The sequence below is a fragment of the Papilio polytes genome, unplaced genomic scaffold, assembly GCF_000836215.1.
Source record: "Papilio polytes unplaced genomic scaffold, Ppol_1.0 DF823691.1, whole genome shotgun sequence".
Taxonomy (NCBI): Eukaryota; Metazoa; Arthropoda; class Insecta; order Lepidoptera; family Papilionidae; genus Papilio; species Papilio polytes.
The window spans coordinates 5,045,095-5,060,204 of NW_013525513.1; the positions used below are offsets into that span (position 1 = coordinate 5,045,095).

At 33.8% G+C, this 15,110-nt stretch overlaps 2 protein-coding genes across 4 annotated transcripts; both read left to right on the forward strand.

The window, feature by feature from the left end:
- The first annotated feature begins 44 nt into the window (after positions 1 to 44).
- Positions 45 to 3,306, forward strand: LOC106104245 (heterogeneous nuclear ribonucleoprotein 87F-like). 2 transcript variants are annotated; one of them, XM_013284227.1, is made up of 6 exons: positions 45 to 242; positions 483 to 706; positions 956 to 1,200; positions 1,460 to 1,591; positions 1,663 to 1,984; positions 2,280 to 3,306. In XM_013284227.1, exons 1-5 carry the CDS (start codon positions 210 to 212, stop codon positions 1,977 to 1,979), a joined length of 951 nt encoding a protein of 316 aa, XP_013139681.1. In that variant the 5' UTR covers positions 45 to 209; the 3' UTR covers positions 1,980 to 1,984; positions 2,280 to 3,306. The 2 variants fall into 2 exon arrangements, with proteins under 2 accessions (XP_013139681.1, XP_013139682.1); XM_013284228.1 differs by having other exon boundaries at positions 53 to 242; positions 1,460 to 1,582.
- A 2,377-nt stretch (positions 3,307 to 5,683) lies between these two features.
- LOC106104234 (venom serine protease 34-like) lies at positions 5,684 to 15,110 on the forward strand. Of its 2 annotated transcripts, XM_013284213.1 has the most exons (6): positions 5,684 to 6,743; positions 6,896 to 7,464; positions 12,083 to 12,212; positions 12,604 to 12,639; positions 13,725 to 13,887; positions 14,848 to 15,110. In XM_013284213.1, exons 2-6 carry the CDS (start codon positions 7,369 to 7,371, stop codon positions 15,068 to 15,070), a joined length of 648 nt encoding a protein of 215 aa, XP_013139667.1. In that variant the 5' UTR covers positions 5,684 to 6,743; positions 6,896 to 7,368; the 3' UTR covers positions 15,071 to 15,110. The 2 variants fall into 2 exon arrangements, with proteins under 2 accessions (XP_013139667.1, XP_013139666.1); XM_013284212.1 differs by having other exon boundaries at positions 5,684 to 7,464.

Consider the following 15,110-nt stretch of genomic DNA (forward strand, 5'->3'; position numbering starts at 1 on the left):
ATTTAAATCTGGTAACACTGCACAGGAAGCCAGATGCCAGCGCAGCATTGTCTTCTCGCTTGTTCTCACTTTATTTCTTTTTAGCGTGGCGTCGGTTAGCAACGGTAGTGTGCGTAGATTAAAATTAGAGATTGTTCTAGTTTGCGCTAAAAAGTTATTTTTCTTGGTGTACTTTTTAATTCGCTTAATCGTTCAACAAGCTTTTCGTAATGAGGCCGCAGCAAAACGGAGATGATGGTTTTGTGAGTATATTACTTTGTTACCGGCGATGACTCAGCCATTTTTGTTGCTGTGAATTCACATTGATTCCACTTTTATTTCATGTTTTCACGCCTAATTGTTTTAGCTTTAGTTCATTATGTACTTAAATTAACAACTGTAGGTCTTAAACAAGTAAAGTTTCAGTAATTTTAACGATAGCATCTCTACCAACGCCATCCGCCGCCATTTTGTTGTTGATTGTAATGGTCGCCAAATTGCAGGAGGAACCCGAAGTTCATCGTAAAATCTTTATCGGGGGTCTTAATTATAGAACGACCGATGAATCTTTAAAAGCACATTTCGAGAAATGGGGAGAAATTGTGGACGTAGTCGTTATGAAGGACACGAAGACCAAGAGGTCTCGTGGTTTCGGCTTTATTACATACTCCAAAGCCCACATGGTTGACGATGCGCAGAACAATAGGCCACATACAATTGATTCACGGTAAGATATTATTATTTTGTTTTTTCCTTTCTTTCTTTTAAACAGATTTATTGCAGTCCAGCTATATGAAAGTTTAAATAGTTTCTTTCGTATCGTTTTACACTGCATAAACTAAAAGACCCTGCTTGGTGAATGTTTCGTGGAACTGTACACGTGGCATTTTCTGTGGGCTCGACATGACCTAAATTTTTATGACAACGTGTATACCAATCTGCGAATTGTGTTTTACAATAATTTGTTTTATTTTAGAGTGGTGGAAACCAAACGTGCCGTAGCTAGGCAGGATATCAAAAATCCTGAGGCAGGCGCAACTGTAAGAAAACTTTTTATCGGCGGTATTAAAGATGACCATACTGAAGATCAAATGCGAGAATATTTCTCTAATTATGGAAATGTACAGAATGTTAGCATTGTCACAGATAAAGCTACTGGAAAGAAGCGTGGTTTTGGCTTTGTTGAATTTGATGACTATGACCCAGTTGACAAAGTTTGCTGTAAGTATTTTTTATACAGTTTTCAATTTTAGTTAAAAAATATAAGTAAGCTGCCACAGTTTTGCCCCAAAATGGAATATCTATGTCCAGGTTTGGCTTCTCTAACTGTGGAGATTAAATTATTGATTAAAGCTATACCAGGCTACTATTTAACAGGTTAGATCTGGTACGCAAATCAATATACATTTTTGTTATTAACTAATATCAATGATTATTTTTTCTTTTTCAATTTAAATATAGCTGTTCATGTTTGTTACAGTGAATGCCCCTCATAAAATTAATGGTAAACAGTTAGATGTTAAAAAAGCGTTACCTAAAGATGGCTCTGACCAGCGCGGCGGTAGCGGTGGTAGACAAGGACAGAGAAGAAATGATAACTGGGGTAATTCTGGTATGATTATTATCATTTATTTGTGTATTTAAAATCTTGTTAACCAAATAAGATTTTTAATTTTTGCACAGGAGGTGGTTATGGAGGAAACCAAGGAGGCGGTTGGAACAATTCCAATCCGTGGGATAACAATCAGGGAGGTTGGGGAGGTAGTCAGGGGAGTGGTGGATATGGTGGTGGTAACCAAAGAGGTGGTGGTGGTGGTTGGGGTGGCAACCAAGATTTTGGCAACTATGGCCAACAGAGCTATAGTGGTGGCCCCACCAGGAACCAGCAGTATAGCAACAACAGAGCTGCACCATACAATATGAACCAAGGGGGAGGTGGGGGTGGTTATGGCAGCGGTGGTAACTACGGCGGGGGACAAGGAAGAGGTGGCAGATACTAAAGTGTGTAAGTATACATTTTTATATCACAAATCTACATAAACATACATTCACTCACCAACCTTTTTATAGGGTAATATACATTGCACTTGTTAGAGCACAATTTATAAAAGGGTTGACTTATTCATGTTACTTATCTATACAGTACTGATTTCTTAGTTAATTTTAGGTTGTCTACTACATAGCATTAATTGTCATTAGGAGCCTTTTTAGGAAGATGATTACTTGTACTTGGTAGTTGATTAATGCTATGAAGGTTTATTAATTTGGTATATGACTGATAAATTTTTCTCAATCTCTAGGTTTGGTGCTAAGTACACTAGTAGAGCAGTATTCCGTGTCGGCTAGTGTAGGCAGGCGCTCCGGAGCACTAGTTACAACTCTGGTCTACTCGAGACCACCTAGGAGAAGCCCTCAGGAAACCCTTAGACAAATATGAATAGATTATTTATAGAATATGTACTCATGTAATTTGGTCTTCTATTTATTGTACTTTAGGTACTCGACGTGACATATTTTTAAGGTTCTACATAGATTGTGAAAACATTTTATACAGATAAGTACAATATAGGATATTGATATGTAATGATTTAAGTCCCTTAAACGATGCTAGGTTAATGAAATGAACATTAAGTTGAATTAATAAGAAAATGGATCATGATTTACTTTTAATTTCTGACTTATTCAGTATTAAGTTCTCAAATAGATGTTATTTGAAATTTTTAGGTATAGTCCAGTTATGACTTATAGGATAATTAAATGTATAAATAAAAATTTAATACAAAAGTTGTAGGGTTGTTTCTTTAGATTTGTACATATACCTTTTTATTTTATTTCATAGCTGCATGTTTTGTCGTGATGCAGTTTTTTTGTTTTCAAATGAAGTTAAGTATAGTGTATGTCCTTCATGAAATGAGATATACGTAAAAATTGTGACTTCCATGTTAAATTACAATTTCCATTCAGGTGGAACTATGAAATTTGAGCTTGATTGGAAAATGCAGCTGTGATTGAATCTCACGTTAATGGTTTCGTTTGTCGCGTCCTTACGGTTAATTGGGCTAGTGTAAATTAAAAACGTAAAAATTAGGATTCTCATTATGCAGTTTATAGGTTCTGAATCTCAAATACCTTAATTTGATATGAGAAATTACCTTTTAAAAGAGAAGTGTTAATACGAATTTGTAACACAGAAGTCACATTTTTTTCAAATTACCATCGGTTAGTCACTTGGGCTTCTAAAATGTAATAGACTTTCTTATTTACCTACTTTCCCTATCCAAACGGCTCGCAAAAACCCTTGCTATAAAAATAGAATACAATTGCACAGAAATTACGTGGATTTTATTCCTACAACTCAGTACTATTAAAATGTATCGTTCCGATGTTACTTTCACAATGAAATAGGTTGTATCAAGGAATCATCGCTGGCAGACTAAATAGTAAGTACATAGGTAATTTATTTTATGTATAAAAATGCGTCACGGTAGACGAAAGTGGGACTGCCTCCCTATTTGAAGGTTACGATTCAGGGCAACCGAATTACTTGCGAATTGCGAATCGCTAACTGTTCTCACCTAAATACAGTAGTACATAATCGGTATACAGTTCAAAGTAAACTTCTAATTCTAGGGCTAGTAACATTGTAATAGACTAGGAATTCCAGAACATAGCATACATTCAACATGCTTGAAGAAGACTTAGATTCGTACACTAGGAATACATATTTTTATTTTTGCACTAATATTTCAAATGCATAAACGTTTAAGTCCATTATTTTATATCTTTTTTTTTAGTTAAATACATAAAACATAAATACAAAATTTTAAAGTAATTCATGGAAATTGATGTATTACGGAGGTGGTGTTGATTGTCCATGTCTATTTTGCATATGTGTTGGGGTTAGTTTTGGTACCAGTACATACATTTTTTTTTATAGTACCAAAGAGAGTTAGATTAATTAATTAATTTCCCATGTCATACATGCATGGCATGAGTATCTCGAGTGAGCTCGAGCAATGACGTTTGTTTTGTTATGTCACTGTCATCTCATTTAATTGTCAAATCTACATAAAATGTTTTGTATTTTTGTACGTATTGAAATAACTCACTAACCACTGGGCCGGTTACCAAAATTCTTGCAGCTTAAAAAAGCTACGCAAACACTGCTTAATATAGGCTACGTTTTTTTACAATTTTTAATCTCACAAGAACAGCTAGTTACTAAATAAAAAGATGTTATTTTCTTTGATATTAATGACACAAGATAAGATTATTTTTAACTTTCTAAAATTAATTAATTCGTAGTCTAATCTAAAATAAAGACTAAAATAATTGGCGAAACGAAGATTAACCAAAAAGTTTCAGATATCACTGTATTCAATGTTGCCAGTATTAGAATCTTTTATTAGTAATAAACCATTTTGCATTTTCAATCAACTTTTTTATTTAGGTAATACTTTAGGAATGTTCAATTGTTTCAATTTTGATCTCATTAGTACTTTCCTCATTTGATTATAAATGAAAACTGAAATGGATAGATTATAGGTATGTCGTATTCAACATCTTCATGAAATTTGGTACAGATGTAGGATATTATCACGAAGAATAGGTTACATTCTTAGTGTTTCAATACTACGCGTATAAGGTCGCGTGCAAAAGCTAGTACGTAAATAAATGAATAAAATCATCAATCAATCAAATCATACATTTATTTGCAGTCTAAGGATATCACAGTTTTACGTACATTTCTAAATGTTTTTGTTATTTTCGTTTTGTTCTAATATTTTTTCAATTTTATTTTCATGATGGTATCGTGGTGACTGGAGTCTCACTTGATTGCCAAGTAACTTTCAGCTAAGGTAAGTTTAATTATAAGGCATATTTTAATACAATTTTTTTTTATAAAATATCTTTCTACAAATAAATATCTTCGAAAATATGTGCGTTTTTATTTTATTCCCAATTAAATTTGTAGGAAATGCTGATAGAATTGGTATGAAATTCGTTGTGATGAACTTAATTAATGCGAATTCGATAGACGAACCTCTAGAAGTATTTTATGTACAGTTCGTTTCAATAATTGTTCCGTACGCTTGAAAAAAGTTAACGCTACGGTATTACCAGAGATAAAAAATAATGGAGTAAAAATGCTTCTTATAATATTAAAACACTAGAGATTACTATTTTAGGTTGTAGATAAAAAATTCAACCGGAACCTCTAAAGGTTCCGGTTTCATTCTAAGGGTGTACCGTTACGCTCAGTAACTACCGTTAGCTCTGTTAGTCACGATTAACAGTTACCTATATGTAGAATTAGTTTTTTACTTTTCATGCTTAAATTATGGAGATAATATCTCTTATACTACTTTCTCCTGTACTGTGAAAATGTATCTGCTTATTTGAAACATTGCACTGCTAGGGTTACTGCTTAGGCCTTACTACGCATTATTTTGCTTCAAATGTAGGACCGAGTACTCTTGTTTGATACGGAATATCTAATATGTGAGAGTTAATATGGCGGGGGTAACCTAATTTCGTTATAATTACGTTCTAGAGAGGGTACAATTTTTTTTGAGCGAGGTACTAATAAGTACATTTTTTTAGTAAGTGGTATAATTTAATTCGCTGTGGTACACCCGCCATTTTTACTCGTCACTCTAATATTACTATATTGATAATATGAGTGCACAGAAGCTAATAGAAATTCAATAACACAGAAATATAGCAGCAACCGTGGGCCACGCTACTAAAAAAATAAAATAGCTAAAACTTTTCTGATGGAAAAATGGATCAATGTATCAGGCGCTTAGATTATACAAAATCGTTTGTTTTGGCGCTGGATCGAAACGAGAACCTATAGACTTAAGAATTAGCGACCCAATAACTAACATACAGTATTTATATTTGAACAATAATTATAATGTTAAATCTTAGGCGACCTTTCAATATTTAAACATGGATCTAAGGCATTTTCTGCACGAAACGTGCATCTTAATGTAAGTACGTATAAGAGACGTAGGTTGACACACACTTCTAATAATTTCTAATGTGCAGTTTAGGTTATTTAAAGCAGATTTTAACGTTGTAACAATATTCAGATGTGCATAGAAAAGCAAGTAGCCACTAGCGGTTGTAGCACCTTTTGCGCTTTTGGCTATTTTCTATGTATGTATTAAAAATATACTAACTGATTATAAAATATTTGCGATAAAAAATATGAAAACGGATGTAGTTACGAAATATTCATCCCATCATAAGAATGTTGGAAGTTGATAATAAACGGCACCATTACATGTCTCGAGCCGAACGGTCGTCGAGACTTGCGGAAACGTTGCACGGCGCTCTCATGATTTCACTTTCGTTTTATCAGTATGGAGAATCCGGTGATTTCCAGATACGTTCGCTTCCACTCTGTCCTTTGCATGTTTCATATTACATCACAAATGTCACAGACTCATGGAATTACATTAAAAAAAACATATGCAAATTATGATCAAAGCTTTAAATTAGTTTTTACATAATATTGGAATTGGTTTTAAGGTAGGTAATCTATGTTTCATATTAAAATTATTAAAATTTGCAACACTTGCAGTTTGATAGATGATCACATTACCGACTTCGAGAGAAAATAAGAGATTTATAATCACTGCACTACTATTAAAAGAAATAGCAACGATAGTTTCTTCGTGCATAAAAATCTATAACACTATGACACTGAAGATAGTGAAATGAAACTACTAAATAACAGCGGTGGCAGTTAAAAGGTGAATTAATATAAATGTCTTATAACAAATAAAAGTAAAAAGTAATTATTTAACAAATCGTAATTGGTACGATAAAAGAATAATTGTTTGAAAATCAACAAGAAGCGCGATTCGTAAAGATTAATATCCTCTACACATGCACACTGTTTTAGCATTCCGTTACATCATAGAGCAAGTTTTGTATCTATACTATATTGATTGAATATGCAAAATGGAACAAACTCGCGCCAAAATCTATGAAACAGTTGAAAAAAAGATTATTATAAGAAACACTGCTTCAAGAGAGACACAAAAGGATCCAAAAAGATTGACTATTATGTCGTTCAACATAAAACCATTGTTAGATTAATAATGTATCAATGGCTATATAAGTGTTGCGACATTTACTTTGTAGTGGGGCTGGAGGGATCCGTATAGATTTTTTTTGTAGTGAAAGTATGTGGTGGTGGCCGAAGTCTTCGCTACGAGTCAGATACCGCTCGGCCGCGGCCGCTAGTCGGCCCGCAGTTTGCGAAATGCCATCAGCTGGCTGACGAATTCAACAATAGTGACCGCGGCAGTCGCGGGATGACGGACAAATAAATAGTGCCGTAGCAAAGACATCGTGATAGGTTCCCTCGCGACCATGTGCCGATGGAGATTGGTGGTGTTACAAGTGCTGCTTGTTGCTACCGTCCGCGGCAGGCAGATTTCTTCCCCAGAGCAGACCATCGACAATCATGTAAGTTATCATAAAGTATACTTAAAGTCAGTTAAATCTGCGATTAATTAATCTGCGTTAAAACAGCATAATTGCATTAGTAACATCAAAGATAACAAACGACTACTAATAATAGGTACATCTTAGTGAACCCCAATGGATCAGGTTAATGAAACCGGAAGATCAATCTTGGGTTCAAATTCACTTTTAGATTACATGAACTTAACCTAACGTATGCTTAGTACCTATGTTTAAATACTTTAAATCAAAAGTCATCAGTTGTCGTCGGTCGAAGAAAGCAATCGTACTTTTCAGCTATCTAATTAATGTCTAATTTTGTCTGTGTTTGAGTTAAATCACATTCATTTACTTCATCACTTTGTAATTTAAACAAGCAATAATGTTTACGTTAGATCAGTGCATTGACTCGGTATAGCGTTCGCTTTTACTTTCCGCGGATACGCTGTGCAGATGCGTGCGAGTTCGCGCGAGACATCGACCTGAGACAATCATTAGAATTGCACTTCTTTATACCTACCATCATCTCTAATACTGCTCGTACGTAAGATTATATTGTATATTACATTTTTTTAACTATTCTAAATACACTTAAAAATAGTCTAGGATATGGATAACGAATGAATGGCGTAATTCAAACCGCTAGATTGACGCTTCAAATATTACTATCTAAGAACCTTTAAAATTGAGAATATTATAGATCTGTAGTATCGTTTAAACCGCACGTATAAAGATTAAATACATTTGTATAAATACAATTTACACATACGGCCTGAAATGTGTTATCAAAATACGAGTATCTTAAATTTTTTTTTTATAATATAAGGTGGCAAACGAGCAAGTGGCCATCTGAATCCACCGAAATGGAAAGCGACGGCTGCCCATATACATCCGCAATTGCAGATGCGTTGCCTACCCTTAATTGACGGAGGAGGAGACGCACATAAAGACGACATTTCCCCTTTACATGCGTCTTCTCCGCCGTCAAATCCACTTTTCTTTTCCATCCTTTCCTCTTAAGAAAAGGAAGGAAAGGAAAAGGCACTAAAATTAGGCCTCCGACACCACACTCATCAGACGAAACGCGGAATTGCTTCCACTTTACGCCTGTTTTCTGTGTGGTCGTGGTATTACACCGGGTGAGCCGGCCCATTTGTGCGAAGATGTTAAAGCGGGCTCTACCATACCGTACCTGCATATTTAAACATTTGTTGAGTAAACTTACCAATGGTCTTTCTTTTTTTTATATAAAGTTTTGCATCCATCCAAGTCCATTAACTTTAACGATAGTGTTAGAGGTCCAATTCTAAAAGATAATTTGTCAAACACGTGGGAAAAGTTTGCATACAACGACGAAATTGCTAAAGCGTGTCAGATAAATATCAAGCCGTGCAGTTCCTCGTGGTAACGTTCACTTTCAACTCAATGTCTCAGTATTGTTAGTTACCAAATAACATAAATTGGTAAATAATGATACGAAAGCATCATAATTGTGGAGCCGGATGCACTGCTTTCGCCTGTTACGAATATAATTGCGTAAATAATTCGAGGCTCAATATTTGCTCTATTTGCGTATGTTCTTTTTTGTTAGTTTAATTATACGAATGTATTCTTAGGCGTTACTAATAATCGTGGTAATTCTTTAACTTTTTTGAATGAACATGCTTTAAGCCATAGTTAACCTTAAATTGAAGAATTTCTCAAACGCAGCCTAACTCTTTTTAAAAATATCTAGAAACATATTGAATTATAATTTTAACGATGCTGTTAGTTCAGTAATCATTTATCGTATAGTAATTGGCTTACATGAGGGTTCTTTTTTGTATGTCTTATAATTTTTATTAATAAAGCTTGTAAACACCAGAAATAGATCTATACGACGTAACCAATTGTAGAATTTTATTACATTTCGTAACACGGTTTATCGAAGTGCAATAAAATACGTAACACGTCCCTGTTGCATTTAATTGACACACACTTGAATTTGGAATTTTTCGTATTTATGTAATACTTGTATCCGGTTCCGATAGTTTGTGATACGTCCGCGTCGGCTGCATGGAACGAAACACGCAACTCTATGCTTATTCGTGCACCATTTGATTGATTGGTTTTGCCTCGTTTTAACGATACAATTATGTGGCTTTTTATGAATATAATATCAAGAGGAGATATGAGGTTTTGTAGAATTGTTGCATCAGATTTGTTCACTGATGCTTATCAATATTTTGAGTTAAAGTTTTTTAAATTATTTATGAAGTCTTTTTTTCTACTTCAGCTAGACAACGGAATATAAAGGCGAAAGTATTAAATATGCTAATATTCGAAGTAAAATTCCTTGTTACCGCATTAGAATCGGAATCAGTTTCTTTTTGCGTTTATTGTACAACGGATAGCAAAAACGAGAGTGCCAGAACAATTACCTTGTGAAAGGCGTTTTACAATTACTCATTGGAAAGTAGTTTAGTTATTGACCTTACGAATTTTGAGGTTAGATAATGACGGGCGAGGGAAAATAGATCCAATGAAGCGTAAAGTGTTAGTTTTACAATCTTATAAAAAGGTAATCTAGATCATCTTTTATTTTCTAATTTCATTGGGTTTTTCTTTGCTAAATCGGTTTCTAGAAAAGCTATAATTAAAAACTTTGCTAGTGGTTTTGCACAATAAAACTGCAAGATTTTAATAAAGTAGATTTTTTCGAAATGTCATTTGTATCTTAGAAAAATTAGCAATACCAATGTTCTTCGATTATAATAAAGATAACAGGATCGTTGTTGTACCTTAATTTAGCGTTAATTAAACCTGTAAATTTGATTGTAAATTAACTACATCCGTTTCAGAAGGCCGTCAAACAATTACAATTATTTCGTCTCGGACATTAGATTCAGCTTAATCTTTCATGCCAATTACAAAAAACAACTAAAAGTCTGTTAATCCACTTAAAATAATGAACTATTCTAATTTAATTTAAGCCCGTGACCTGATATTGAACTTCAAGCAACATTAAAGTGATTGTTAATGTTGTCACTTACGAAATCAATTGTCGACAAACTAGGTCACGGTACAACCTGTCAAATTAGGATGAGTTCTGCATAAATTGTATTTTTTCGTTTTCTTTTTTATTGTTGGCAACCTAGATTTTTATTCGTGTTAATAATTGTCTGGCATTGAGTATGATACCAGTCTGGCTTTTTTTTTTTCAATTGAACTGTATAAAATAATGTAAATAACAAGTTAAAACGCAATAAAAAACAACCATTACACACAATTTTAGATGACCAAATTTTGTTTTAAATTTTAATTATATTACCTATATAAATTTAAATATTTTCTAAAACTTATCAAACTTCTAATGCAACCTTAGCCTCTTTTATTGATTTCATAACGTGTTATTTAATGCTGCCGAATTTGTATATCGGAGTCAAGCGTGATCGGTTTCGTCACATCGGTTACGTGAAACGGCAAAGGGAAAGTGCATGTGGTATACATTCGACCACGTAGACAATTAGCTGGAACGAAGACGCGCCTTATCTGTGTTTTTTTCACTTATGACGATGACGATCTTGATTACATTGCCTTTAAAAATCAAGTAATACCTGACAAGCAAATTTAAAATTAATGAATTGGCAATAGTATTTGATAATAACTGATACTGAGTTATTCTCTCATCTTAAATGCTAATAGACTTAAAAGTATAGAGAACAATGGAATTTCCTACCATTGTGAAAGTACCATTGACATTACTGACCAATGAACTTCGCGTTTGTTGCGTAAACTAACACACTAACATTTTGATGAGGGCTACAAAATCCGTCGTATTTAATGGTATTTAAAACCGTTTATATTCTTTTATTTTGCCTTTAATCCATCAAAGAATAAGTTTGGAGATGTAACTATATACCATGTAATTTTTTTACAAGGTTTTACCTTCCAAAATTAATAAAGATAAAAACATTTTTGTAAAATGTGATATTTTTTGTAGTCTTTTTTTGGTGGGACAACCCTAATGACTCAACTGCGCATGGCGCTAGCGTCGCTACACCGCGTAACCGCGAAAGTAAAATGGCAGTTAATTTAAAATGGTAAACAAATGTTGCATAAGGTTATTTCCAGCGGAAGATCACTAGCTTGGTTAACTTTGTTATGTAATATTTATATATTTTTGATAACTGACACAAAAAAACCTGACAAACCGGTTATCTTTGTTATTGATTACCGCGTAATGCATTGTCTTTTTACTTTGTTTAGTTATAGGAAGTAATTTTTTTAAAGTATCAATTCGTATAAACAGTTCGTTAATACCGAAACCCCATATGTGACTGCAAAAATATATCAATAAAATACAAAAGAAACATTTGAGCAAAGAATTTAGAAATACACGAATGTGGTTACTGACAAGAATTTCAATGAATTATTCTAGAAAGTAATTTTTTGAATTAAAGAACATTGAGAGAATTTTGAACGTAATTAAATGTGGAATTAATTGTTTAAATTAGTAAGATCTTTTAAAACTTTTTTACCCTCGAAACTCGGAATCGTGTTAGGTTAGTTTAAGTAGCTACGAATAAGGTTTTAGTGTATCTCTTTAGCTTCATTACATTAGTCTTTTAAACCATTTCAGGTGTCACACGGAAATAGGTCGTCGCGTTTTCTCTTCGATGCTATATTCGGATTAGAAGTTCCTCTGTTTGATGAACAAAGCGTCGAAGAAGAAGAGGAAGATGATTCACAAACAAAGGACTGTTCCTGTGGTAAGTATTACCTGTAAAAAATCATGTTGCCATCCTTCTCATTTTGTCTAAAAAAATAGAGATAGTAATATATTATAGCAATGTAAATGTGTTTCGTAACTGGGAACTCGCGATTAGAGGGTACTAAATATGCATTTATACACAAATTAAACATTATTTATTTCATGTATAAATTTTTCGTGTAAACGAATTTTATAAGTCACAAATGTAGAATATAAACTTAAGTTATTTTCAGACAGAAGAATCACAGCACTTACGTTGAAACTGTTTAGACCTTCCAAATGTTTTATATTAGTTATAGTCACTCATAGTGTTTATAATAAATAAAATGTTTCACAGTGTCACAATTTTAGTGTAAATGTATTAATCACAATTCACATTAATATTCTAGAGTGCGGCAGAGCGAACCCACTTCCTAGAAAGATGGGTAAGTTGATATTTGTACAGCAATTGTAGTTTATAATAAACTTTATTATTTACTGTAAATATACATATGTATTTGTAATATGTTATGTAACATTGTGTTCGTATTAATTTCAAGCTGCGATTTTTTGTCCTTTTGTGGTATTTTACGTAATATCTTGCTGTTAAAAATCATAAATTAAATGTTATTAGGCTGCTTCTAAATCTTTCCCATTATTTGCTTTCTAATGTGACCTTTAAGAATTCAAACCGGACTAACATATTCTTTCAACTTTAATATTTTTTTAATCTGTTTTATATTTCTTTGTTGTCTGTTTGTTTTTTGTCTTAATTAGTTTAGCATTAAGTGTTTTTTTTTTGTATAACAAAGTGTATATTCCGAGTAGATTTTGTTATTATTTCTAAAGGAACCGTTGCCTTTAAGGAAGTTGATTAAAATTAATCTTTCATTTGCATATTTAATCTTAGATTAAAAGTCTTCTAATAACACTTATGTACTAAGAGACGGTGAAAGTTGTTTTCCTGTTCGCAGTATAAAGTACATCATACCTGCTTTGACATCGATACTTTAGTCTCGTTAGGAAACTGAACGTCCGCATTTCTCTACTAACTAGTTCTTAACTAATTGAGTACCTACTTGATATTGTTTGTTTTAATTAACCTTCTACTAGTCTAACCAGCCCTTATCCTATCTAATAAATTGTTATTTCCCGTTATAACGTTTTGTTCAGACTATCATGTCTATAAATAAAGCCTGTAACTGTAAAATATGTATGAGGTCGAATATAAATATGAATGATCGATAACGATTACGTTTTAAACGATAGTCTGCAATTGCATTGTCTATGAAACTCTATGTTGTCTACGTCCACTCTCTAACATACGGGCGTCGCCAAGGAGGTGGAGTTAGAGGCATGTTCTAAATGTTCTAAGAATGTAAATAAATATGAAACCACTTCAAAAATGACTATTTTTTATCGCAGCTGCTCTCTACCCTACACGAAGCCTAGATCATCGCTTGGCGACTGCCACTATTCAATCTGTGATAACTTATTAAGGTAACGTAACATAACCGATGTCGTGTTACAGAATGTAACGGACCGAATCAAGAGAATCGTATCGTCGGTGGGTCTCCGGCGGCTGCTAATCGCTATCCTTGGATGGCAAGGATAGTATACGACGGTCAATTTCATTGCGGAGCGTCTCTCCTGACCAAGGACTATGTACTCACTGCTGCGCATTGTGTTAGGAAGTAAGTAACTATTATGATATTCAAAATTTAAAGCTCTAGGTTATCTGTGCTTGTTTGCGAAGGCAGATGCAGGAAAGCACGCATTGGGGTTTGCCTTACCTTGTGTTTCTTTAAGTCTTGGTAGTGATATAGGTATATTCTATAATAAAATTGGAATGTCTGTTTGTAATATCCAACGAAAAATTCCAGATTTCGGGAAGATGATGTATTTGTGTTGCTGATAACGAAAATCGAATTTAAACATTTTTTCGTATGTCTGTTTGTCTGTTCGCAAGCCGAATTTGTTCCGGGTAATCTCAGAAACGGCTGGGCCGATTATGACCGGATTTTCACTGAAGGGTAGCTGACATAGACGGGTATATAGGCTACTTTTTCATCTTAATATTGCGTGGACGAAGCCGCGGGCAACAGCTAGTGTTACATAAAACATCGAAAAAAAAACTCGTATAATATTATGGGCTATTAACTGTTACGTCTGCAGGTCGTCACAGATGATTATTGCTTGACTAATATTTATTTTTCCATCAGCGGACACGCGATGTTGCATTTCAGTTGAGTTATTAATCGTATTAGTAATGCATTCTGTGAAAGTAACATTCGTTCCGGTAATGATGATGTAACATACATTCTTCTACAATGGATGTTAAATAAGCGTTTTGATATATTTTTTAGCATAGGCCTCTAGCTTCGTAGGTACATGGGTAACGCAATGAGCAAATGGGAATAAACAAATTCGAGAAAGGGATCAAGTGTGGTCACCGCTTATTATTTGTTTTATGTGCTTAGTAAATATTGTTAACTATTACAGTTATAGTTGCTATTTAAAATATTCCTGGCTTCACTTTAAAATTGTTAAATCTACAAATATGTTGTGACTTTCTAACCGTGTATTTACACTGCTCTAAGTTGAATTCATACATTAAGACAGAATTGCGATAACACTAATATATCGTATTTCAGATTAAAGAGGTCCAAGATACGAGTGATCTTAGGCGACCACGATCAGACAATAACAAGCGAGAGTGCCGCCATCATGCGTGCGGTCAACACCATCGTCCGTCATCGCAGCTTCGACGCTGACTCCTATAACAATGATATCGCACTACTCAAGTTAAGGAAACCAGTCAACTTCTCGAGGATCATCAAGCCAGTTTGTTTACCGCCTGTTGGTGAGTGTGATTAAAGTAAAATCAAGGAAATTATTTTTCCTATATTCTAGTAAC

Bases quoted from the DNA above. Each gene is read 5' to 3' on its own strand.
- LOC106104245 (XM_013284227.1), top strand. From the start codon at position 210: ATGAGGCCGCAGCAAAACGGAGATGATGGTTTT. The intron at 243-482 runs GTGAGTATATTA...GCCAAATTGCAG, and splicing joins AAAACGGAGATGATGGTTTT to GAGGAACCCGAAGTTCATCG. The intron at 1,201-1,459 runs GTAAGTATTTTT...TGTTTGTTACAG, and splicing joins CCCAGTTGACAAAGTTTGCT to TGAATGCCCCTCATAAAATT.
- LOC106104234 (XM_013284212.1), top strand. From the start codon at position 7,369: ATGTGCCGATGGAGATTGGTGGTGTTACAAGTGCTGCTTGTTGCTACC. The intron at 12,213-12,603 runs GTAAGTATTACC...TTAATATTCTAG, and splicing joins AACAAAGGACTGTTCCTGTG to AGTGCGGCAGAGCGAACCCA. The intron at 12,640-13,724 runs GTAAGTTGATAT...GTCGTGTTACAG, and splicing joins CCCACTTCCTAGAAAGATGG to AATGTAACGGACCGAATCAA.